Below are 24674 nucleotides of genomic sequence, written 5' to 3' on the forward strand. Positions count from 1 at the left end.
CAGGTAAACACCTTTTGGCTTCTTAGCCTGACTTTACTCAGACACACACACATACTGAGCAAAGCAGAATCCTGTCTTACAGATGAAAATGGATTTGAAAGGATATTTATGACATTGCAGACATATTTTTGTAAATAAATAGTAGGGCTGTGCGATATTGAAGAAAAATGCGATATGCGATATCTTGCTAAATAATGCGATATTCGATATGCGATACGATATTTATTTTTTCTAAAATCAATTAAAATTGTATTAAGAAAAATTATATAACCAAAATTTCTAATTATTTAGGGGAAAGAAATCACTACAACTTTTGAAAGTGAACAACAGCAGTTTTTTTTATGTTGCATTAACACAAATTACATTTTAACATTACATTTAAATGTTAAAATTACATTTTAAAAATGTAAACAAACAGAAAATAAAAATATCACTAATACTTTGCTCCACTATATAGTTAGGCCTACATCAACCTGAAAACATGAACATTCAAGTAAACAAAAACACTTGAGAAACAGTGGAGTTACTTCTTTGCTCTCTTTTTGTTTTGTTTTTGCCAAGTCAGATTTTAGCATTCATGCTAAAATTGTTAAAGATTTTTGGACAAGAAAACCAGCATGTCCACTTTGTTTGGTTTCAGGGATGCACGCTGACATGTAACTACATTGCCTGATGTGCTGAAAAGTCTTTCAGATGGTGTGCTAGTGGCAGGCACACAAAGATATTTTTCCGCCAGCTTGCTTAAGTGGGGGAAATTTACCTTGTGAATTCCCCACCATGCCAAAGGGTCCTGCTCACTGTGGATTTTGGGGATCAGAATGTAGCTGTTAAATTCTGCTTCAATGGTTGCATGGTCAGAGGATTCAGAGGGAGATGTGACTGAGGTCTGTAAGAGACTTCCTAAAGACTTCTTCATCCTCTTTGTACTTGTGGCTGTGGCACTTTGACATGGCTCAGCCTCAGCACCTGACACAGCAGCACCCACTGATGATGATGATATGGCAACAGCAGGTTGTGCCTCCTAGAAAAAAAAGAAAAGGAAAATAATGATTAGTACCTCCATATTTTATTAATGAGCTCAAATCATTCTTGCTATATAAAATATTCTTACCTTCATTTCTGATTTTATCCTTAAACTAATTTCTTCCCATTGTTCCTTAGGAATGTAGTCTTTTTTGAACCTTGGATCTAAAAAAGTGGCAATGTTCAAGAGAGTTTGGGTTGCAGGATCCTCATATTTTGCCTCCATGTAGCCCAGCACTTTTGTTTTAATTGAGCATGTCAGCTCTGTGTCTTCCTCGTCAGCAGCAAGGGTTTGTGTGTTCAGTAAACGAAGAACTGGAAGTAGATAGGAAATGCTCACGTATTCTTCCCCAGACAAAGCATCTGTAAAATCTTGAAGTGGCTTCAATGCCTTGTTTACGGACTCAAGGACCTCAATGTCCTGCCAAGATGGAACCAGATGTCTTGTACTCCGATTTTCAGAGAGAACTTGTGACAGAGCCCTCTGCTGTTCCAGGATCCTTTCCATCATTTGTTGCTTAGTGCCCCATCGTGTAGGGCACTCTGTGATCAGACCATGTTCTGGCAGGTTAAGCTCTCTCTGTGCTTTCTTTAGCGCTTCTTTCTTTTTCCAGCTATGGGAAAAATGTCCCACTAGCTTTTTGCACACTCCTAGAGCACGACTGATGCGTGTGTCACATTTGACTGCATTTTCTGGATAAATAGAAATAAAATAGTTTCAATCGTTTTAATTAAGTTCTGGTTTCATATTTTTTAAACATTAATTTGAATAAATCTTACATCTATAATTTAACGTATAATTCTTTATTAATTTAAATATCATCAACACTAAAATATCTGTGACAGTATACAATAAGATGTGTTTAATAAAGTTATTATAAGTTAAGATAACTAATTAAATATTCTGATATAAAAAAGTAAGACTTACCAATAGCAAGGTGCAGTCTGTGCCCGAAGCACTGTAGTCGGGGCCAACCATTTATTTCCGCCGCTTTGATCATATTGGTTGCGTTGTCAGTGGTAAAACACACTAGACGCGCCTCATTCAAATTCCAGCCAGACAAAGCCTCTCGCAGTCCCAGCGCTATGTTTTCCCCACTGTGTTCACTGGGGAAATATGCTGTCTGTAAGCACAGACTTCTCATCTTAAAGGCTTTGTCAATAAAGTGAACCGTTAAACTAATGTACGGCTCTGTTGTCCTACTGGACCAGAGGTCCGTTGTACACGCAAAATGTTCGACATCTCTCAGTTCCAACATGACACGGTCGCGAGTATGCTCGTACATTTGGGGGATAGCAATGCGTGAAAAATAGGTTCGAGAGGGAATGTTGTACCGTTTGTCGATGGTATTCATCAGGTGCAAAAACCCTGGTTTCCCGACTGTGGCGATCGGAACCATATCCTTTGCCAGATAGCGTGTAATGGCCTCGGTTATCTCTCTATGACGGCGGGAACTTACAGGATATGGTGTTATGCTTTCGAAGCTTGATGATATGGATTGTTGCTTGGGTTGGTGAACGAGGGTTGATTCACCTGAGCTTGAAGATTTTTCTGCAGAGCATAGCTGATACAAATCGTTGTGCTTTGCTTTGAGGTGACTGAACAGATTTGAAGTGTTTCCCGTTTTCGTTGCTACACGAGATTTACATGTTTTACATAAAACTTCAGTCTGCATGTGGTCATCTCTTTTAAATCCAAAAAACTGCCATATCTTTGAGGTGCTTCTTCGTTTTGGCACTAAATCGTCGGCAGCAGCTGCGGATGTCTCAGGCTGGCTCATTTTATCATATTAGTTTGCTATGAGCGCGTCACACTGCGTGCTGGCTTGTTGATGGTCAGACGTCAGAGCAGTGAGCACGCGGGCGCTATGCGCACGCACACACACAACTAACGTCCGCGTGTCAGATGATCTGTGTCGTAAAACTATAAATAGCTTTGTATTACTTTATCATCTATCGCAAATCATTACGATATGCATATCGCGATATGCGAATTTGCGATATTTCGATATTTTCGATATATCGCACAGCCCTAATAAATAGTGTACTTTACACTTGATCCCTCCATTTCCTGCTTCTCTCTTGTTTTTGTCTTACGCCCCTCTCACACTGCTTGTTGGACCCGGAAAATTGTTGGGACATTGCCTGGTCCCCTTCTGTGTGAACACAGACACAGGATTGATTCCGGGATCGATCCCAGGTTGGGGACCTAGTAACATTGCCGGGTTCAGTCCTGGAACGAGCTCTGTGTGAACAAAAGCCAGAACAAATGCTGTGTCGAAGCGATGACCCACGTTATCATGCGACTCTTTTACCAGGTGTTTTGAAGGAAGATCAACGTTTGCGACGATAAAATATGTGCAAACTGTAATGAAGCAGAGATCAGGTAGTTCCTCAGTATCCGCACTGAAGCTGAGATCATTCGCCAGTTTAAAGGAACGCTAAGGTGCCAAGCGTTTTTGACTCATACATTATATGTCACATCCTGATGTCACGTATCATTACGGGACCTTTACGGATTGTGTGTGAACGCACGCACATATTCCGGGAAATTACTGGCAGTGTGAAAAGGGCAAAATCTAGCGACCCAGGAACAATTTCTGCGACACATTACCTGTGTATTTTCCAAAATCGCAGTGTGAAAGGTGGTTTAGAGCCCGGATAGCTCAGTCGGTAGAGCATCAGACTTTTAATCTGAGGGTCCAGGGTTCAAGTCCCTGTTCGGGCAAAGGTCTTTCTTCAGGGGAAGACGTGGCCTAATGGTTAGAGGGTTGGACTCCCAATCGAAGGGTTGTGGGTTCTAGTCTCGGGCCGGACGGAATTGTGGGTGGGGGGAGTGCATGTACAGTTCTCTCTCCACCTTCAAAACCACGACTTAGGTGCCCTTGAGCAAGGCATCGAACCCCCAACTGCTCCCCGGGCGCCGCAGCATAAATGGCTGCCCACTGCTCCGGGTGTGTGCTCACAGTGTGTGTGTGTGTGTGTTCACTGCTCTGTGTGTGTGCATTTCGGATGGGTTAAATGCAGAGCACAAATTCTGAGTATGGGTCACCATACTTGGCTGAATGTCACTTCACTTTTTTTTTTTTTTTAGTAATGAAGGATAGACGGCAAGGAGGCTGTGACTTTGCTGGATTTTAGATAAAAACGCCAAATAATTTATTTTCCGTCTCATCACAGGAATTCACTACATTGTAAAAGACCTGTTTCCATTATGCCATATTCTGTGGAAACAAAGAAATTATTATTAAAAGTTGTGATGGATACCAACACGTTTTGTCCCCGTCTTTTCATGCACCAGAACCACCTTATTCATCACTGTAATGTGACAAGCCCCATTTCCCTGATCCATGTTCCGGCACTGGCTGCTCTCCCTCTGCCAGGTTATTTCTGTCTTTCTGCTCTCCTTCCCTTCTCCTTCAAGATATTCTCCTATAGAACATCAGTACATCCATAAGCGATCAGACCTTTTTCATTATTTACTCACTCTTATGCTTTAAACCTGTATGCTGTTATTTTATCCATAGAATACTATTTTGAGTAATGTTTGCACTGCTCTTTTCCTTACAATGACCATTATAAAACAGCCTATATTATGTATATTGTAACATTCAAAAAAAAAAAAAAAAAAACGAAAATAAATGAATATCATCACAGGCGCTGTATGATTTGAGAACTGCAGAATTTTAATTTTTGGGTCAACAATTTCTTTGAACTGCTTTAAAGGAAGTTCTACATTTCCCAGCTGTGGTAGATGTCAAAATGATACAATAGAAAGTGCATACAGTAAGCAGTTTATTTTTTACCATCATAAATCGGTCAACTTTAAAATGATTTGTGAGAAAAAGTATTAAGTGGTGATGCTTTAATTCTAATAATAACCATCTTGATTCTGTGTTCATATTTCAGAACTACAGCATTAGTGTCCTGAAACTTGACAGAATTCATCTAATGACAGAGACTGTGGTAAAAGCACAGTACATTGTTTTTGTGTTGGTCTTTACAAATTTAGTTTGTAATTAAACTCACTGGAAATAACATGTAACATGGCATTGCATGATGTTATAGTTAAGAAGCTAAAAGATGTGGCATAATAAATGTCATTACATTATAGACCGCATAGTTTCTTCATTTATTTTCCTTATTGCCTCTAATTAACTGTTTCCTCATTTTACTCTTTGGCAATCTTAGAAACAGCTTTCCACAAGCACAGTATATGTGCCTTTAGTATTTTTTTTCTCTATTTAGGGTTTGGCTGTTTTTTTTTCCTAGAAAGAGATGTCAGCTATTGCCACATAAAACAGCCCTGTACTGTAGCTCATCTGGAACATCTGGAGCTGAGCGTAGCATATTTAATTTTATATTAAGGGCATTCTAGCAGAACCTTTTAGAATTTGCCTCATGGAATTGGGAAGTGTAGCATGTTTCCAGCTACAATACAGAGACTTCTTAGATATACACAGTATTGTACAAACCCGATTCCAAAAAAGTTGGTACAAATTGTGAATAAAAACAAAATGCAATGATGTGGAAGTTTCAAATTTCAATATTTTATTCACAATACAACATAGATGACATATCAAATGTTTAAACTGAGAAAATGTATAATTTTAAGGGACAAATAAGTTGATTTTAAATTTCATGGCATCAACACATCTCAAAAAAGTTGGGACAGGGCCATGTTTACCACTGTGTGGCATCCCCTTTTCTTTTTATAACAGTCTGCAAACGTCTGGAGACTGAGGAGACAAGTTGCTCAAGTTTAGGAATAGGAATGTTATCCCATTCTTGTCTAATACAGCTTTCTAGTTGCTCAACTGTCTTAGGTTTTCTTTGTCGCATCTTCCTCTTTATGATGCACCAAATGTTTTCTATGGGTGAAAGATCTGGACTGCAGGCTGGCCATTTCAGTACCCGCATCCTTCTTCTATGTAGCCATGATGTTGTAATTGATGCAGCATGTGGTCTGGCATTGTCATGTGGGAAAATGCAAGGCCTCCCATGAAAGAGACGACGTCTGGATGGGAGCATATGTTGTTCTAGAACTTGGATATACCTTTCATCATCGATGGTGCCTTTCCAGATGTGGCTTCTTTTTTGACCTATAGAGTTTTAGCCGGCAACAGCAAATGGTACTGTGGATTGTGTTCATCAACAATGTTTTCTGGAAGTATTCCTGAGCCTATTTTGTGATTTCCATTACATTAGTATTCCTGTATGTGATGCAGTGGCGTCTAAGGGCCTGAAGATCACGGGCATCCAGTATGGATTTCTGGCCTTGACCCTTACGCACAGAGATTGTTCCAGATTCTTTGAATCTTTGGATGATATGCACTGTAGATGATGATGATGATAACTTCAAACTCTTTGCAATTTTTCTCTGATAAACTCCTTTCTGATATTGCTCCAGTAATTTTTGCCACTGCCACTCTGAGAGGCTCTTTTTATACCCAGTCATGTTACCAAAATAACCCTAATAAGTTGAAAATTGGTCCTCCAGCTGTTCTTTATATCTATATTTAACTTTTCCAGCCTCTTATTGCTACCTGTCCCAACTTTTTTGGAATGTGTAGCTCTCATGAAACCCAAAATGAGCCAATATTTGGCATGACATTTCAAAATGTCTCACTTTAAACATTTGATATGTTATCTATATTCTTTTGTGAATAAAATATAAGTTTATGAGGTTTGTAAATTATTCCATTCCTTTTTTACTCACAATTTGTAAAGTGTCCCAACTTTTTGGAATCGGGTTTGTATTACTATATTACAAGATGGCAGATTTCTGAGTTTCACAGTTCTTGTAAGCAGCACTTGCAGTCAGATTGTTTGAGGAAGTCCCTGATATAACACTGGATATCTTTTGTAATGATGCAATTCTCTCTGGAAACCCAAGAAGAGGAAGTTCTATCTTTTTATGTCATGGTTTCCAGGAGCATAGCCATTATTGAGGATGTCATCACTTCCAAGCTTTGGGATGTGTTTATTTTTTTCAAATGTTACTTTTGGTTCCTAAATCAGACTCATAAAAAAGACTTATAATACAGAGGTGATAGAATATATGGAAACCACAGGGAGACTTTTAAGTAGGGATGCACCGAAATTTCGGCCACCGAAAATTTTCGGCCGAAAATGGCCTTTTCGGTTTTCGGCCGATAGACTTTTATCACCGAAACAACACGGCCGAAATGTTGTGATGATGCAAACAGAAACCGCGACCTGCACGTGCACCTGCATAGCAAAGACCACGAGCTCCCCGCGACATTCACTTAACACCAGTGAGAACATTCTCTCTCTTCGTATTCCTTTATTCGCAGCACTAAAGCGTCTAGTAACAAAGAGATTAAGACGGACCACGAAGTAAAAACTAAGAAAAGTACAGTCTTATAGAGTCTGTTAGCACACGTCTCACTGAGATCTTTTCGGATCCTCTGCACTTCGCGAATGTGCTTGATCCGCGTTATAAAGACCATTACTTGGATGCGGAAATAAGGCAGCGCGCACGAGAAATGATCCAGGCCGCGCTGGATGCGGAGAACCCGCGTGGAGACGGAGAAGCGCCAAGTGCAGAAAAAAAGACTGGTCTCTGCACCAGATGAGTGGCATGCACCATCGTTGTCTGATATGTTCAGTGGAATTCTGCAAGAAAGTGCCTCAAATAATAATAATACGTTGGCTATTTTATTCTTAGGCAACTACACACACACACACAAACATATATACATACATAATATCAGATTGTAGCCATATTTATGCTAGATTTTCTGCTTGGTATCTGCTTTAATTTGATAAAAATGTTTATTTATGCCCTGGCCCTATTTAAATACACTCAGATGACAAGCTCAACTGCTCAACAGCTAGATGGTTATCTGTCTGAAGTCCCCATCCCCAGAAGTGATAACAGTCTTGCCAACTGGAGAAGTAATGCACTTTCTAGTCCTACCTAGAAAAATTTCAAATGCACTTCACCTAAATGCACTTTGTTTTTATGAGAGAACTGTTCATTTTAAAACCTTTCTGCAGGCCAGTAGGCCTGTACATTATTATTAAATATACACATGAGTGGGATACATTTTTTAGTTTGAATTTTATTTTATACTGTGCATTGTTGCAATGTGCTTAATAAATATTTACATCATTTGTAATTATGTATTTTTATGTTTTTTTTTTAATAAGTTATGTAATTGTAATTATCTTTGAAACTTTAATATTAATTTATGCAATTGCAATGTCTTAATTTTAGTAAAGTTAGTGCACGGTCATAGCAATAAATGCAATGGTACTAATAATTGGCATAATTTATTTCGGTGTTTCGGTTTCGGTTTTCGGCCTTGGTTTTCTCTTTTTCGGTTTTCGGTTTCGGCCAAGAATTTTCATTTCGGTGCATCCCTACTTTTAAGTCTCCTGCCAAAACTTTTTCCCAAAAGCTTCTCCTCTAGAGTTTCAGAAGAGATCTGAGCAGTTTCTCAAACTTATATTCAGATTTGCAAAGAAACCAAATACTGTTAACAAAATTCACACATTTCAAAAAGGGCTCAAATATTTCTTTCAATACCAAATTTTCTGAGTTTTGCTGTCTGGATACTTTTTAAAGCTCTATATTCTTTCTATATGACAGCAATTTCCAAATTGTGTCAAATCTATTATTTTATCTGTCTGTTATGCAAAACATCTGAGAGCAAGTTGATACTTAAATAAAACTGATAGTTAATCACAACTTTGTACAAACCCAATTTTTTTTTAACTGTGCGTTTTACTGAGCTTCATGACTTATTTCATAAAATAATTGTTTTATATAACTATAGTTTAATAACTACAATATTTGGATGTTTAATAACAATATTTATTAAAGTTCAAGTTCTTCACATATTGAACTTGATTATACTATTTAAATTACTCTGTTACTGTTTATACTCTTGCAGTTGAGTGCTTGGCCAAGAGGGAGTGATGGGAAAACGTTTAGCAGGAAGTGCATCCAATTTTTACATTTCCTGTTCTCATCCACACATTTAAGATGGATTTGGTTTGTTTAGGTTAGAGCTCATACTCTCAGTTTAGAGGATTTAAGTAAATACTTGTCTTAATCATTTCTAATATATACAGTATCTGAGGGTCTAGTTGCCCTCCACTATGGAAAATGTCATTAGTTGTTGCCCTCACTGTATTCACTCATTCTAAGATATTTGCTATTGCAGAGTAAGCAAGAAAACATACACATGTGCAGCCTGTGTTATTTAGAGCTGGTGGGAGTGGTGTGTATGGCTGTCTGTGTGAGAGTGTGTGTCTACTGTATATGAGAGGAAGATGGTGAGAAAGAAAGCATACTCAAGAGCGGGTGACTTCCTCACATGCATTTCCTGTTTACTCCTGTAGGCCTGTATCTGCGGCTTTCAATCAAACCCCATCTGTTTTTAAGGCCATTGTACAATGCAGTGGTTTGGTTATGCACAAGTGCATTTTCTGAAGCACAACTTGTAGTTTTGTTAAATGTTATTTATGTACTAGAGAGGTTTAAACACAAATCAAAGCCAAGCCAAGCCATATTGCAGCATGTAATTATGCGTAAACTTGTTTGATGAAGTTTATATACTGTACACACATTAACCAGTATGTTTCAGCAAAGGGTGCGTAAGTTTATACTTCTGCTGGGATAGCATCATTTCTTAAATGAACTGTTGACTCTCTGCTTTGGGTCTTGAAGTGACTGTAAACATTTTTTTAAAGGATGCACCAATATTAAAAATCTATCGAATAAAAATAAGCTTATAATTAGAATCATTTTATGGTAGATAACCACACTGTAAAAAATTATTGTAATTTTAGTGGTAAAAATGTAAAAACCTGTTTCTCTTTTTATATATATATATATATATATATATTACATCTTATGTTGTTAAGTTAATGTGTATTGCATTATTTTAGTATTTTGTATTTATATTTTTGTGTTTGTGTGCACTTTTCTGTACTCGTTTTTTTTTTTTTTTACCTCCGCTTGTGGTGAAGCTGCTTGTGATGATTGATAGATGTGGCTTTATCATAACCACCTTTTTTTGGTGGTTGTCAACTTGTCAGTCTATTATGAAATTTCCACATCTTCATGCAGAGAGCACGTCATGGTTGCTTAGCAACGACAGATGCCCTAGGGGTGCAACTGCCTGAGCGCTTTGGAAAGAAGGAGAAAGCGGCACGCCTAGCGTTTTCCACACGTTTTTAGGCGCGATATGTGAAAGGCCCTAACGCATGTTCGAAACCCCCGCTCCAACACAGACTTACTTTTTTTATTTTATCCTTACTTCAGCCGCTACAGGTGATCATACCAATAACTTGTAATCTTCAGTTGGTATCAAAGCTGAACCAGGAAGTTGGTCACCAGATCACACGGTAACCAGTTAAACCGTAACACCGGAGAGCGCCAGGATGTTTTCCTCTGAGGTGCTCGTGCATCTCATTTGTGCTGCCGTGGTACACCATATCGGTTTTGCAAAGGGAACAAAGGGCCATTTTATTTGGCCTCTGTTTAAAGTATTCCCATACTTTTGATAACAGTGGTCTCTGTTTTTGTGATAGAATGCAACTTTCTCCATTCCCAGTATACCATTACGCGAGATGTAAACAGTGTGACACGTCGACGTTAGTTACCTGCATTTGGGCATTACGTTAAGTGTATCCCTGTAAGGTACTTTGTGGTTGTACGTTGCCATGTTGTTTACATGCACACAAAACTACTACGATGGTAGCTCAAAGTTTCACAGACGCACAGTGAAATTAATTTTAAGCGCTGAACATGGTATTAGTAAGCACAAATTCCTTCTAATAAAAATGTCAAAGAGATCAGAGACTTCAACTAAACCCTGTGTAAAATCATAGCACATCCTGTGCACAATAAGTTACAGCGGACAACCGTAATTCAAAATATAGGCAACAGTTCATACATACTAAATATATGTATCCCATGACACACCTCCCATCCTCTGAACCGCAACTGGCCACATTGTAAAAGGATTTGAATCTTTTATAGTCTCTCCACAGGCCATTACAACTACAGGGTAGAACCTTCCCCATATGATGATAAATCTATAGTAGCAAAACCAATGTTTAACACTATTTCGATCTGCTTCATAGACAACAAACACAACATTTTCAACATAAATGGAAACAGATGTGTCAGACCGTAGCAGTAGCTCTTTATAAGTGTTGCCGTTAAACATCTGAAAATCATGCATTATGTTAATGACAACAGGACATAATTAAGATAAAGAAAATTAATCTTTCAGAGCTCAGAGTTAAAGCACTTAATAAGGGGATTTTGGGCTGCACGTGACGGAGATTCAGATCACCACATGTGTCCTGGCTTTATGAGCGAAGACTCATTCGTCATGACAATGAGGCAGAGCTGCTGTGTCCCTCTCTCTCCGTCTTCAGGATCTTGTCAGCTAGACTTGGAACTGCATCATGTGTTGAGTACCAGGAAATTGAGATTGAAGCCATTGCTGCTGTCTTATGAATCCCAGTACCATTACATTTTCCAAGCAATCAGAGGTTATTTTGCAAGTAAAGCTGTCCAAACTCAATGGCAGGTTCAGTACTGGGCTGAAAATATGCATTACACAAAGTATAAACAACTACCCCAGTTGACCTGCGGAATCACATCACAATTTCTAGTGCTGACAGGTTTGCTTGATGTATGAATGGCCTCTTCGTGTTTTTGGCCTCTTCGTTGTAAGATTTTGAATGCGCTGACAGCTCTGTTTGACATACATGGATTCCAGCACATGTATGGCCAATTCCATATGGGTCTGTCATGCCTCCCAAATCTGTGGGAAATTGTGAAGAGTAGACTAGGGATGTGCACCTGAACATGAATGGATGCATTTCTTAAGAGATGTTTATAGAAGACGTTCTTGCGTCTTAAGAAATAATTTAGCTTACTATTAGATGACTAGTTCACTTTTGTGACCAAACGTTGCTCTGTGTGTGGCAGTACATAGTAAGTTGTGGCTACATTGGTTATGTATTTAAAGACACATTTAAAGGAATAAATGCCACACCCTTCCTTTTACAGTCAATATACTTGCTGAATGAATATACCTCAGAGTTAAAAACCCAAATGGGTTTCTTTGTGTGTTTTGTTGCTTTGGAAAGTAAAGACCCTCCAGCTTCTTCTGCCATCATGTGTTATGTTTTTACCTTGCTACTGATGCTCTCTTGACCTTGTGGTTTATGGTCACAAGCTTGTTTTGTTACATGTATTCCACTGTACTATACACTGAAGACCAGAGCAGCCTTGGTAAATGTGACTGTGAGTCTATGGGGATGGATCCATTTCATTCACAGTTGAGGAAACTTACAACTTTTGGCACTCAGTGTACTCCAGTGCTTACTCAAATCCCATGGTCATTTCCTTTGGGTTTTACTTAGTAAGCCATGTGCATGTGCGTAAGTGCACTAGCATGTGTGTCGGCCATTCGTGTTAATGTCATTGAGGCTCCTGTCAGAGTGTATTAAGGTTTCATACACTCTGGTCTCTGGTAGTAACCTTGAGTTGCACCTGTGTTTATGAAATACCGTCTTGCTTGATTAAATGATTTATTTTGTTTTCTGCCAATATGTTAGTTGCATTAGAGGTCAAAGGTCACATTTGAGTAGGCCATTTTTAACAGGCTCTTCCTGGTTTATCCCAGGTGCTGCTCAGATGCAATTGGCCAACACCAGAAAAGAGTGCTGTGATGAGAAAAACATATGACAGTGTTTGGATTCAGTGACTTGTTACAAATGTTGCTATTTTGCAAAGTCATAAAAACAAAAAAGACGTCTGGTTTAGAGGAAATCTGCAGAAAAACTCTGAATGGGATCTCCCTTCAGATAGTTTATTTAGCATATTTCCTGTCATTAGGAGCAGATGTAAAAGTTTAAAACTACAATTCAGTGCTGTATTCACAGGGGTCCGCCACAGTTTTTCTATTGAATGTCACCTTTGGGGATGACTGTGAAGAGGAAGTCCGATTTAAAACTTCAGTTGATTTCAAGAGCAAAACAAACAAAAGTGCAGAAAGGATGGGGCTTGGATAAACAAGTTCATAATTTTGTTTCCCAGGGAATGTATGAATTGGTGATCTGTCATTTAAGATTTTAGCTATACTTGCAAATTAGCATTAGTGGACTGAAGTTTTTAATATTCCTGGATTGCACTAAAGAAAATCCTAAAGTCCCCAATTAGTGGTCTAGTTGTAAATGGTTTAATGTGGCTTCTTTTGTTGGCAAGCATGGGAAAGAGCACAGGTCAGTTTATGTGGCCACAGCGCTGCACATATCCTGTTAGGCCAGAGCAGGTGAGCAGAGGTATGCACTGTACAGTATAAAAAAAAGTATGAAAAAGCCAGTTCACAGGAAACAACGCACATGAAAACCAGATGCTCCTGAATTGTTCCTGACCCCTACTTACTTTCTGTTACCCTCACTGGATGAATTTATCATGAATCTTCTGAGAAATGTAACCTAATACTGAGCAGCCAGTTTCTTTCTGGTTGTACTTATGGCTTTTGTTAATATGTTTGGGTTTTGTGTTTCCCGTAAAAGCAAACAGAGTTAATTTAACATCATGAGCTTGAATAAGATCTTATTCTTTGTCATACAGCATTTCCTTTTAAACTAGTTCTGATTCTGATTAGTGGTGGTTTAGATCTAGAAAATGTGACTTTGTTTTATCCCCTCTTATATGAGATGCAGTTGTTTGACATTTATCATGACCATGGGTTACAGAAAAGACGCATGTATATTATTAATATATAAAAAATATTAAAATCATGTTTATTTTCATTGCAATGGTAATTATTTTTAAATGTAGGAATTTCCACTGAGACAAAATGTATTAATTTATATATAACTGGGAACTTAATATTATATATATTACAATACAAAATAAATGCTTTTTATTTTATTTTAATGTATTTTAAAATGTAATTTAAACATATTTTTTTCAGCAGCCATTACTCCAATCTTCAGCGTCATGTGATCCTTCAGAAATCATTCTAATACGCATATTTGGTGCTCAAAAAAAGTCTTATTATTATTACAAGGTATGTTAAAAACAGTTGTGCTGCTTATTAAAGGGGACCATATAAAATTACAGTAAAGACATTCACATTGTTACAACAGATTTCTATTAACTTTATATAAAAAAAAAGTAAAAGAAAAAATCCTATACAATGTACAAAGCTTTCCACAAAAATGCTGAACAACTGCTCAAATGCCTCAGTGTGACTCAAGTGCAAACTACAAAGATCTCCTGGTCATTGTGTGGGGAGCACTGAACACTAAAAAAAGATGTTATGTGTGGCATCAAAACCTCACAAATAAATCATAAGATGTTGAATCAGTCATGCCCATGCTAATATTAGATGCAAGCCACCTTCTTAATCCTGACACAGCTTTCTAGACTCCTTCAAGGACTTAGACCTCACTCAGTGATGGTTCCTAAAACAACAAAACGTAGCAATTATTTATAAAAAAGGAAAGCAGATGTCCATCATGTCTACCACATTTGGCAGGTAGTAGCGTGGTCAGACCTATAGAATAACAGTCCTGGGTGGAGACTCTTAAACCCCCCACTGTCATTTGACTGATGGGCTTAATGGCGGGTCACTCCTACATGCTAAATAAAAGGGTTGAGTGAAGTCCAACCACATATGGCTAGAAGCACCCATGTCACCACACCGAATAAGAAACAGACATGCAGCTTCATGCCATGGGGGGAGTGGAATAAAAAATAAGTCTCTGAAGTTTTTTAAACAGGGTGTGTTTAACCAGACTGATGTCATTGTTTCAGGACCCTCTAACCCTCAGCCATATGTTCTTGTCTCAGTGGTGTTAGTGCTGCCTACACACCAGCAGGAGTGTTAGAGTACATAAGTGTGCTGTCAGCTTGTCTGTCACACACTCACTAAAGCACTTACTTCATTGAATACTGTGCAGGTGTAAGACAATGAGATAAGTTGAGACTTTTATAAGGACTTAGTTCTGACTTGTTCTGGCAGTTATGGACTGAAGCAAGTAAACCACTCACCTGGAGCTAATTTGGAACCATTTAACCAATCAATCCTGTTAATAATCAAATCACTATGTCTCTTGTTTATATTATTTAGTTTTTTTTTTTTTTTTTTTATGACCCACATTTTTCAAGCTTGTTCAGTCTTGCATACATCAGCTCTATCAAAGTTTTGATGAGTTCAAGAGCAATTAAAGTTTTTATTGAATTTTTTTTTACATTGGCTATTGAAATGAAAGTACTTTAAATTCCATTTAATTTCAAGCAAAATATAATAATTGCGTCTAACTTAAAGATGACACAAAATAAACTAAATTTGAAGTAGAGCTGATATAACAATTTAGCTGTCACTTACAGACTGCAGGTGTGTTTTGTATTATGTTTAGCATTTATTAATTCTAATGCAGGAATGTTGTGAGAGAGAATGTGTAGGTATTTGTGAATTACGAAATACCATTATGACACTTTTTAAAATATTGATTAAAGGGGTCATATGATGTTGCTAAAAAGATAATTATTATGTGTATTTGGTTTAATAAAATGTGTTTATGCGGTTTAAGCTTAATAAAACTAATTATTTTCCACATACTGTACATAATTGTTTCTCCTCTATGCCCTGCCTTCTGAAACGTGTTGATTTTTACAAAGCTCATCGGTCTGAAAAGAGAGGAGTGCTGTAATTGGCCAGCAATCCAGTGCTTTGTGATTGGCTGAATGCCTTCTAGCATGTGACGGAAATATTACACCCCTTAACATATTGTTATGTCTGGCTGGAGCGACGAGACACCAACATTAAACCCCATTATAAATGTGATTATAAACATGATTTCTAGTCATGATCACTTTTGGAAGGTTCACTTTTTTTCGCTTTCTCAGCAAATCAGAGTCACCGCGGCCTTGAGAGAGTGGGCTTGAGTGAGCACATGTGGGCCGGTGGATTCTATAAAGGAGCTTGTGGCAACCACATGCTTCATCCACAGTGAAAGCCGATCCAGCGATCCACAGTTCAAAGTTTATGTATTTCCTCACGGACCAGCTCCAGGCATGCTGAAGTGGATACCGTCCTCTTTTGGAAGGCCAAACGTAATTAGTTTCGCTTTTACAACCAAACACAAAGCGTCTATACGACATTGCGGTGGCGGCAACAACAATACTACAATGAGAATAAAAGGTACACCTTCTTGCTTTGCATGAACAACTGGGCATGGTTATGCAAATCATCCCACATAGTGACGTATGGATGTGGGGGTGTGTTAAAACGAGCCGTTTTAGGGGGCCTTGGATTAATCTCTTATAAAGAATTTCTCTTTGGATTTGAGAGTTTAGTCTTTGAAACTTTACAGATCTTCTTTATGCACCAAGAGCTATTACACTCTAAAGAGAAAGGAAAAATAGAAATTGCATCATATGACCCTTCAAATATGAACATCAGAGCACTTTATATAGTACGATTTTAGAATTTTTTCCCCCAATTTCCATATAGTTGTGAGGGCAATCCATTAGTATGAGAATATGATTGTGAAATTTTGCTGCATGCACACTAGGTCTGTTTTATGGAAGTCGACACATTTATTTCATTGAGGTAAATCAATTGACAACAGGTTCACACTGACATTGTTTTCTTTGGATGGTTGACTTGCTTGTTCCCTAAAATCAGAACAAACAGCTTTTGAGTTCGCAAGAATGCTGAGCCAGTGCCAGATGTTTTTTTGCTTTAATCTTCGTGTTCCGAATGTCCTTCAGTTCTCAAACGTCTCAAGAATGTTTTACCTGTGGTCACAGATTATTACAGGATGTGATCTGAAAATGAGAATGGATGAAAATAGCCAACAGCTTTTGTGTTTCAAAGTACCTCACAACCGAGACGTCGACCCTGTGCGGCTTCCTGCTTTAGCCTCTGGAGTATTTCTGGCTCTCCTCATCTCTAAACCATACTTTACAGAGCCACCAATTTCATAACTCAAATTAAACATTACATGCCGAAGGCATACGTTTATGGCATTCCGATACTAACAACAGCATTCCTAAGCCAAGCCAGACGGTAGAGAAAATTCCATTTCAGAGAATGTTTTTCTTTATGAAAGCCAAAAAAAGGCTACTTTTATGTGAAACAATTGATTTTATTTTTTAATGTTCCTGCTGGGGATTATGCCAAGTTAGTGGCTTTTTCCATCAGTATCATTATGACTTTTTGTGTCATAATTATAGGTTATTAATGATCCTCTCATAACCAAAGCAAACTTTGAATCAGCTACAACACAACTCGTGAACAAAGTTGACAGTAATGCACCGCTGTTTGATTTCTTTCCAGCCTTCGCCCACTCTCTGTTTCTGGCCCACTCTAATCATTGCAGATGTCCTCTGTTTACAGTTTTGCATTTCTACTGCTTTAGTCTCCAATTATTTCCAAGCCTGGCGACCTGAATGACTCTACTGGAGTCTGAGAATCTGACCCCGGAGGACTGCAGCCGGGACGGGTAGTTAGTGGAGGTGCTAATTGGCTCTGAGGGGTTATGAATGTCCAGTATCAGATGAAGTGTGATGCAGACCAAAGCCTGGACAGAGAGGGTGCCATCCTGGGGGGTAAGCAGGGCAGTGGGGCTTTCAGTGGATAATTGAGCAAGCCCTCACAAAACTGTGTAATCCTGATGGTCCTGACAAGTACATTTTACGACAAGGTCATACGGAGGCCTAAATGGGCAATTTCAACAGCAGTATAGAATGGACTTCAGTTGAACATTGAAATGCTGAAAATGTAACACTTTTTTCTTTATATTTTGTTACTATTAACTAATCCTTCACTTAAACTGAAAAATGATACAAGATTGTAGTCACTACATTTCTTATTTGCTTTTGGTTTCAGATGTGTTGTTTCAAACCACTTGAAAGAAACTTATCATAAAAAACTCTTTAAAAATGCACTGACTGGATGAGTAGAATGCATGTGTGTCACTCAGCAGCATATGAGTCCACATGAGTATAGTGTACATAGTGTGCATGTTTAAGAAGACATATGGCCCCATTAAAAAGATCTCTGTGCTAACAGCAGCCACTAAAACAGGAACATGAGGTCTTTTTATAGATTACAGAGAAGCTGAGATATGTGATATGAGATCTATTTAGATCCCCTTGACCTTTGGGTTCAAAGTTTTTGGTATAAAACAATAAAGACATTTTGTCATATTACAAACTTTCTGATTCAAATAAATCTCATCAAAGAATCCTGTAAAAAATATCAGCACAAATGTTGAGCAGCTCAGCTGTTTTTAACATCAATAATAATACAAAGAAGTGGTATTTGAGTTCTAAGTAGTTTTGTGTTCTGCACGTCACCTTCCATTTGCTTGTGATTTCATCTGTGCCGAGACTATTCATGATTTATGATATGCATCGATCTTTGTCTATGAATATCTCATTCTTTTTCTCACTCTCATACTGAGAAAGTTGAAGATAGGCTGAGAAGTATAGCAGCTCTATGTTGCTGGGAAAGTTATTTATTCAGCAGACAGACGCAGTCCGTGCACAACAGATAGCATTAAAGGAGCAGTTCACCTTAATGTGCAAATAACAAGACTAAATCAAAATTCTGTCATCAATTACTCACCCTCAAGTTGTTCCAAAGCTGTAGAATTTTCTTTCTTCTGCTGAACATAAAAAAGAAGATATTTTGAAGATGCTTGGTAACCAGTTTCTTATTCCCATTTTTCATACTATTGAAGTCAATGGGGACCAACAAATGTTTGGTTGCCCGCATTCTTCAAAATATCTTCTTTTATATTCAGTAGAAGAAAGAAACCCATACCAGTTTGGAGCAACATGAGGGTAAGTAATTGATGACAGAATTTACATTTCTGGGTGAACTATCCATTTAACACAGGAAGCACAGCACTGATTCCAGCGTGCCATCTGGAGTGGAGGTTAAAAAGAAGACCCTTGTTTGAGATGAAAGAAGGTCTCCTCCTTTTTAGCCACTACTGTACCACAGAAGGAGTTGCATTAAGAGACCGTTTCTCTCTACTAGGGCACTAGGGCTGCATGATATTGGGAAAAAATGACATTGCGATATTTTATTTTTCTGCAATATATATTGCAATATGAAATCTAATAAAAAAATTCTTACAAACAAAAATGGGGTGAGCACACTTACATTTTCATTTTAAATGATTTAAACATCGACACCATCGTGTCAATTGATTAATATGCGCGAGGGAGAGAGAGAGCAAGACAGCGCTCTTTTTGTCTGAAGATGGTGAGTGTGCGGCTCTCTCACGCGCGCTCTCTTGAGCTCTCTCTCTCTCTCTCTCTAACGCGCGCTCTCTTGCTCTCTCTCTCACGTGCGCTCTCTCTAGCGCTCTCTTGCTCTCTCTCTCTTGCTCTCTCTCTCTCACGCGACGCCCTCTCTCTCTTGCTCTCTCTCTCTATCTCTCTCGCGCGCGCTCTCTCTCTCTTGCTCTCTCTCTCTCACGCGCGCTCTCTCTCTCTTGCTCTCTCTCTCTATCTCTTTCTTGCACGCTCTCTCTCTTTCTCTCTATCAAAGCTTTCATTCTATGATGGTTAAGCTGTGCAATTAATCCGCGAATCACATTCGTCAAGGGCCGGGGAGCAGCTGGCCCTTACAGTTAATGAATAGCGGATCTACTACGACAGCCTATATCGCACATCCTACGATGTGACTATCGTGGATTCGTCCATCACGATATCGATGCTTAAACGACACATCGTGCAGCCCTAAGAGACACACATCTTCTTCCATTTACTCGTAGTGGATGTCATCTGGCTCCCTTGTGGATTTCCAGTGCTGATACATCTCAGCTGCTGAATCTGCTCTATTTCAAAACACAGTTTTTCACTGAATGCGCTTAAACATTTTGTTTTGTTTACATTGCTCTCTAAGCTTATGATTTCCTAAATAACAGATGTTTTATGTAAGCAGCTCACTCTGACACTTAATTCTCTTTACAGGAGAATCCACTTTTGTTGACGACCACGGGCCTCCTACACCAAGGGTAAGTTTTTTTTTTTTTGCAATATCTAACTTGTTTTCTGAGTCTTATTTTCCTCTAATTCAAAATGTACTTCACAAATATCCCTGTAGTATTCAATTGTCCTGTTATTTTGGCCTTCTCACACTAGAGGAAATCAATTTAAGACTTAGTTTTTATTGTAGACTCATCTCCTCAGATTTGACAGTAATGGATTTTCACACACATACACAGTCACACGTTCACATTTAACAATCCAATGAAATGGTTTGACGAATGCAGTTTTATTTCCTGTGTTGATGTGCTTGCTAAAGAAAGAGGAAGTTTAAATGGTACAAATTATAGAGAGGGGTGACCCCGAATAGTCAATGAATCAAAGCTTTAAATGGAGGAGCCTGATTCGAATACCAATCTAACCGTTGAATATTCATGGGGTGTTATTGATTATGTCATTTTGACTATATGGGAGAGCAAATGTCTGATTTCACTTATAACTACCAGTTTTCTCCCAAAAAGTTAAAATACAGCCTATTATGATAAAGCTGTAAGAATCTGAAAAGAAAAAAGCTTCAAATTAATATATTAAATCCGTGAATAAATACAACATCTCCTATAGATTTATGTTTCACTTTCCATAATCCGTGACTTACAGAGGAGCATCTTGAAGGCAGGGATTTAAAACTTTACCAAGACTCAAACTGACACAGGCACAGACTGGATTTTTTCGATCAGGTAGGGTACAAGTGATTTCAAAACATTTCAGCCGTTGTATATCGTGCATATATTATTTACCTGATATAAGATGCATTTGGTTTTGAGTCAAGTGCTTCATTGTAGTACTACAGTGATATCTCTTCAGCGCACAGCGCGGACAGGTCAAACTACAATGCAGAATATCAGTAACTATGACTGGGACTGTCATACTATTATAATGAGAACATCATTACACTAAAATTCTATGAATTGTTAGAGTTTAGCTGCTGTGTTTCTGCACATTGTTTTGCGAAGAACGAGTCTGCAAAAGGAGTTCGCATTCAGAGTCCTGCAGATATGTTCATGTTCGTTTGGGCCCTTTTTGCAAATAGCCTTTAAGTCTTAATATTATCATTATGTTGTATAAATAACGAAGAGTATTCTATATGAAATTATGAGTTGAATCCCATTGATTAAAAACTTGCTATTAAATGCGTCACTCTGCTGGTCATCTTCAGCGTGCGCAGCTCAAAACAGAAATGCAGAACATTAACTGCTCATGTTTTAGGCTAACGTTATAATGAGAGCACTATTGTAAAAAAAAAAATTGTTCATTGTTATGGTTTCAATCCTTAGTCGGGGACACCACTAATATATATATAATATATATATATTATTGTATTTTAACAATATTTGGAGTATATAAATTAAATTGCAAATACACTCACTTTATTAGGTACAACTTGCTAGTACCGGGTTGGACTTCCTTTTGCCTTCAGAACTGCCTTAATTCTTCGTGGCATAGATTCAAAAAGGTGCTGGAAACATTGCTCAGAGATTTTGGTCCATATTGACATGATAGCATCATGCAGTTGCTGCAGATTTTTCGGCTGCACATCCATGAATCTCCCGTTCCACCACATCACAAAACTGCTCTATTGGATTGAGATCTGGTGACTGTGGAGGCCATTTGGGTAAAGTGAAATCATTGTCATGTTCAAGAAACCAGTCTGAGATGATTTGAGCTTTGTGATATGGTGCATTATCCTGCTGGAAGTAGCCATCAGAAGATAGGTACACTGTAGTCATAAAGGGATGGACATGGTCAGCAACAATAATAAGGTAGTCTGTGCCGTTTAAACAATGCTCAATTGGTACTTAGGGGCCCAAAGTGTGCCAAGAAAATATCCCCCACACCACTACACCACCACCACCAGCCTAAACCATTGAGACAAGGCAGGATGGATCCATGCTTTCATGCTCTTCCCGCCAAATTCTAAGCCTACCATCTTAATGTCGCAGCAGAAATCGAGACCCATCAGACCAGGAAATGTATTTCTAATCCTCTATTGTCCAATTTTGATGAGCTTGTGCGAATTGCCTCCGTTTCCTGTTCTTAGCTGACGGGAGTGGCACCGAGTGTGGTTTTCTGCTGCTGGAGTCCATCTGCTTCAGGGTTCAACGAGTTGTGCGTCCAGAGATGGTATTTCGTCCTCACCACACATAGATGCCGATATGCATTGAGTTGCTGCCGTGTGATTTGCTGATTAGCAATTTGTTCTACCAAGCAATTGAACAGCTGTACCTAAAAAAGTTGCTGGTGAGTGTATAACAGACATGGACTAAAAGCCCCATATATATATATATATATATGTATATATATATATGTATATATATATATGTATATATATATGTATATGTATATGTATATATATATATATGTGGGTTATCTCAACACATACTCATGACAGCTCATCTCATCAGCACTTCCTACAGAGGAACGACAGCTCTGTTTGCTGATGAAATAGCATGAGTGGAATGAACAAACTTAATTTAAGAGGAGTAGCATTACATGCACTCTACAAAAGAGGTTAAACCCAATGAAAGTTTCAGCTGGGTTTACTCAGAGGACAATGAAACTGCTTCTTAATAGTAGAGTTGAAGCCATCACTGTGGTTTGTCTAAGTTTTTTTTATGGAGGCTTGTTGAAAATGAGTCATTAGATGCGTTATAGGACACAGTTATTTTAAGATGAGAGTCTTGATGCACTCGTTGCAAGTGCAAAACTAAGGCCCTGCCCACATGAAGACATGTTTAGCTGTATATGCAAAAATGTTGGTATCGGATTGGTGTTTCGTCCACACAAATCTGACGTTTTGGGAGAGTGAACCCACTATTTATCCCAGAGTGAATAAATCTGAAAACGACAACCTTGCATTTTTTTGGGATAGCCAATCTGCATATTTTGTGAAACAATGATGTCATCACCCCATGTCTCACCCCTTGTCAGACACCGCTATGTCATGTAACAGCAAAAAAAACATGAACAAACACTTTATGGTTGTCTTTGTATTAAGCGCTCGCAAGGTTTATGCGCATAGTCCAAGTCTTCTTCTCTGTTATTAGTGTATCCCTGTGGCAGAATTACAGCGCCACATGCTGGTCTGGCATGTATACTACTTTGTTTTGTGTCAGTTTTATGTGTCCGCAGATATATAGACGAGGGGGAAAAAATTTGATAGGGAAAGCTCTGGCTTCGTTTGGATGTAGCCTAAATTCAATTAATCAGTGTTATAATCAGTGTTATGGGGTTAAAAATATCTCTGGAGAATATCTTCCCTGCAGTACATGTGCTATTTTCCATTTCTTTGTCTTAAGTGTCTTTTCTATGAAATGGGTTCAAATGATTCAGAGACTCTGGAATGCTGGAATGATTCATTGAATGTATTGAGAACAGTGTGCAAGTGCACTCGCATATGACAGAAGAGTCCAGAAGAAAGCTGGAGAGGAGGGTCCACCCATAAAAATTCTCTTGTGAATTTTAGCTATAACTCTGTACAAATATAAACTGTACAAACAATGTTTTATTGTTCCTAACTAGAGGAAAGTTCTGACATTTGCAGTATTGAATAAACACTTGAAAGATCCAAAGGCCACTACAAAATAGATTTTTATTTTACAATTTATGTAATATCTTGCCTCACGTGAGCAGTGCTGTAATCTGGTTTGTTAAAAGAATTTCACACAATCATAGCAAAGTTTTAGAAAGTGTTTAGCAATGTCAAAGGGACATTTTTATAGTATTATATTTTATAGGATATTCAAGCTAGACCTGGAGTAGCTAACAATGGATTTGTGAGTGTGTGTAATGTGTGTGTGTGTCTATATATGTATGTGTATATATATATATATATATATATATATATATATATATGTATGTATGTATGTATGTATGTATGTGTATATATATATATATATATATATATATATATATATATATATATATATATATATATATATATATATATATTATATATATATAGACAAAATCACCTCACAAATTATAATAACATAAAATTTAAAAGATGTCTCACCCTAGAGACAGATGTGCACAAGAATGTGGTTGAAACCACATGTGTATACATAAAGAATTTATATATAAAATTTTACAGCTAAGACTAAAACATTTGGAAAAAGTGACTTCCTGAATTTGAAAGTAATGTAATCACAGTCCAGTTTAATGTGTGCATGTGTATAAACCATCTCCCTTTATACAAGGACGACATTTGTTCACTATAAAAAGATATACCTGTCTATATAAATCTCCACTATTTTCCTAGATAATAATGTTTAGTGTGGATCTGTACAGCTTTTGAAAATCTTTGGAAGCTGAAACCCCTGCAGTTAATAAAAGACCCCTAGCCAGCAATGCTGACAACCAGTTTTAACATCTCACAGCTGTGGAACAGCAAGTTTAGAGTCTGTAAACACACAGCCTATGAAGAGATGTTTACAGATTTATCAAGAGCTCCACGTATTTATCTTAGAGTGCACACAAATATACTACAAAATGCAACAGCAATCTATACCAGTTTAAGTTTTATCAAGTAGTCACTAACAGCATCTGTAAAGCATGTAAGCAACATCAAGGT

At 37.9% G+C, this 24674-nt stretch overlaps 2 protein-coding genes and 1 non-coding gene across 3 annotated transcripts in view; 2 read left to right on the forward strand and 1 right to left on the reverse strand.

Moving 5' to 3' along the window:
- usta (uronyl 2-sulfotransferase a) overlaps nt 1-24674 on the forward strand; it is a 60274-nt gene that overhangs the window by 17505 nt on the left and 18095 nt on the right. The window contains exon 2 of the mRNA XM_052585635.1: nt 20030-20073. Coding sequence (XP_052441595.1) covers nt 20030-20073 — 44 coding nt within the window. The remainder of the gene's footprint in view (nt 1-20029; nt 20074-24674) is intronic.
- On the reverse strand, nt 158-2759 carry LOC127983440 (E3 SUMO-protein ligase ZBED1-like). Its single transcript, XM_052585634.1, has 3 exons — nt 1952-2759; nt 1112-1716; nt 158-1021 (listed from the first exon to the last, which is right to left on the reverse strand). The coding sequence occupies exons 1-3, from the start codon at nt 2697-2699 to the stop codon at nt 590-592; spliced, it is 1785 nt and encodes a 594-aa protein (XP_052441594.1). The 5' UTR covers nt 2700-2759; the 3' UTR covers nt 158-589.
- Nucleotides 3679-3751, forward strand: trnak-uuu (transfer RNA lysine (anticodon UUU)). Its single transcript has one exon. It is a non-coding gene; the product is annotated as a tRNA-Lys (tRNA).

The sequence above is a fragment of the Carassius gibelio genome, chromosome B20 (genome assembly GCF_023724105.1).
Source record: "Carassius gibelio isolate Cgi1373 ecotype wild population from Czech Republic chromosome B20, carGib1.2-hapl.c, whole genome shotgun sequence".
Taxonomy (NCBI): domain Eukaryota; kingdom Metazoa; phylum Chordata; class Actinopteri; order Cypriniformes; family Cyprinidae; genus Carassius; species Carassius gibelio.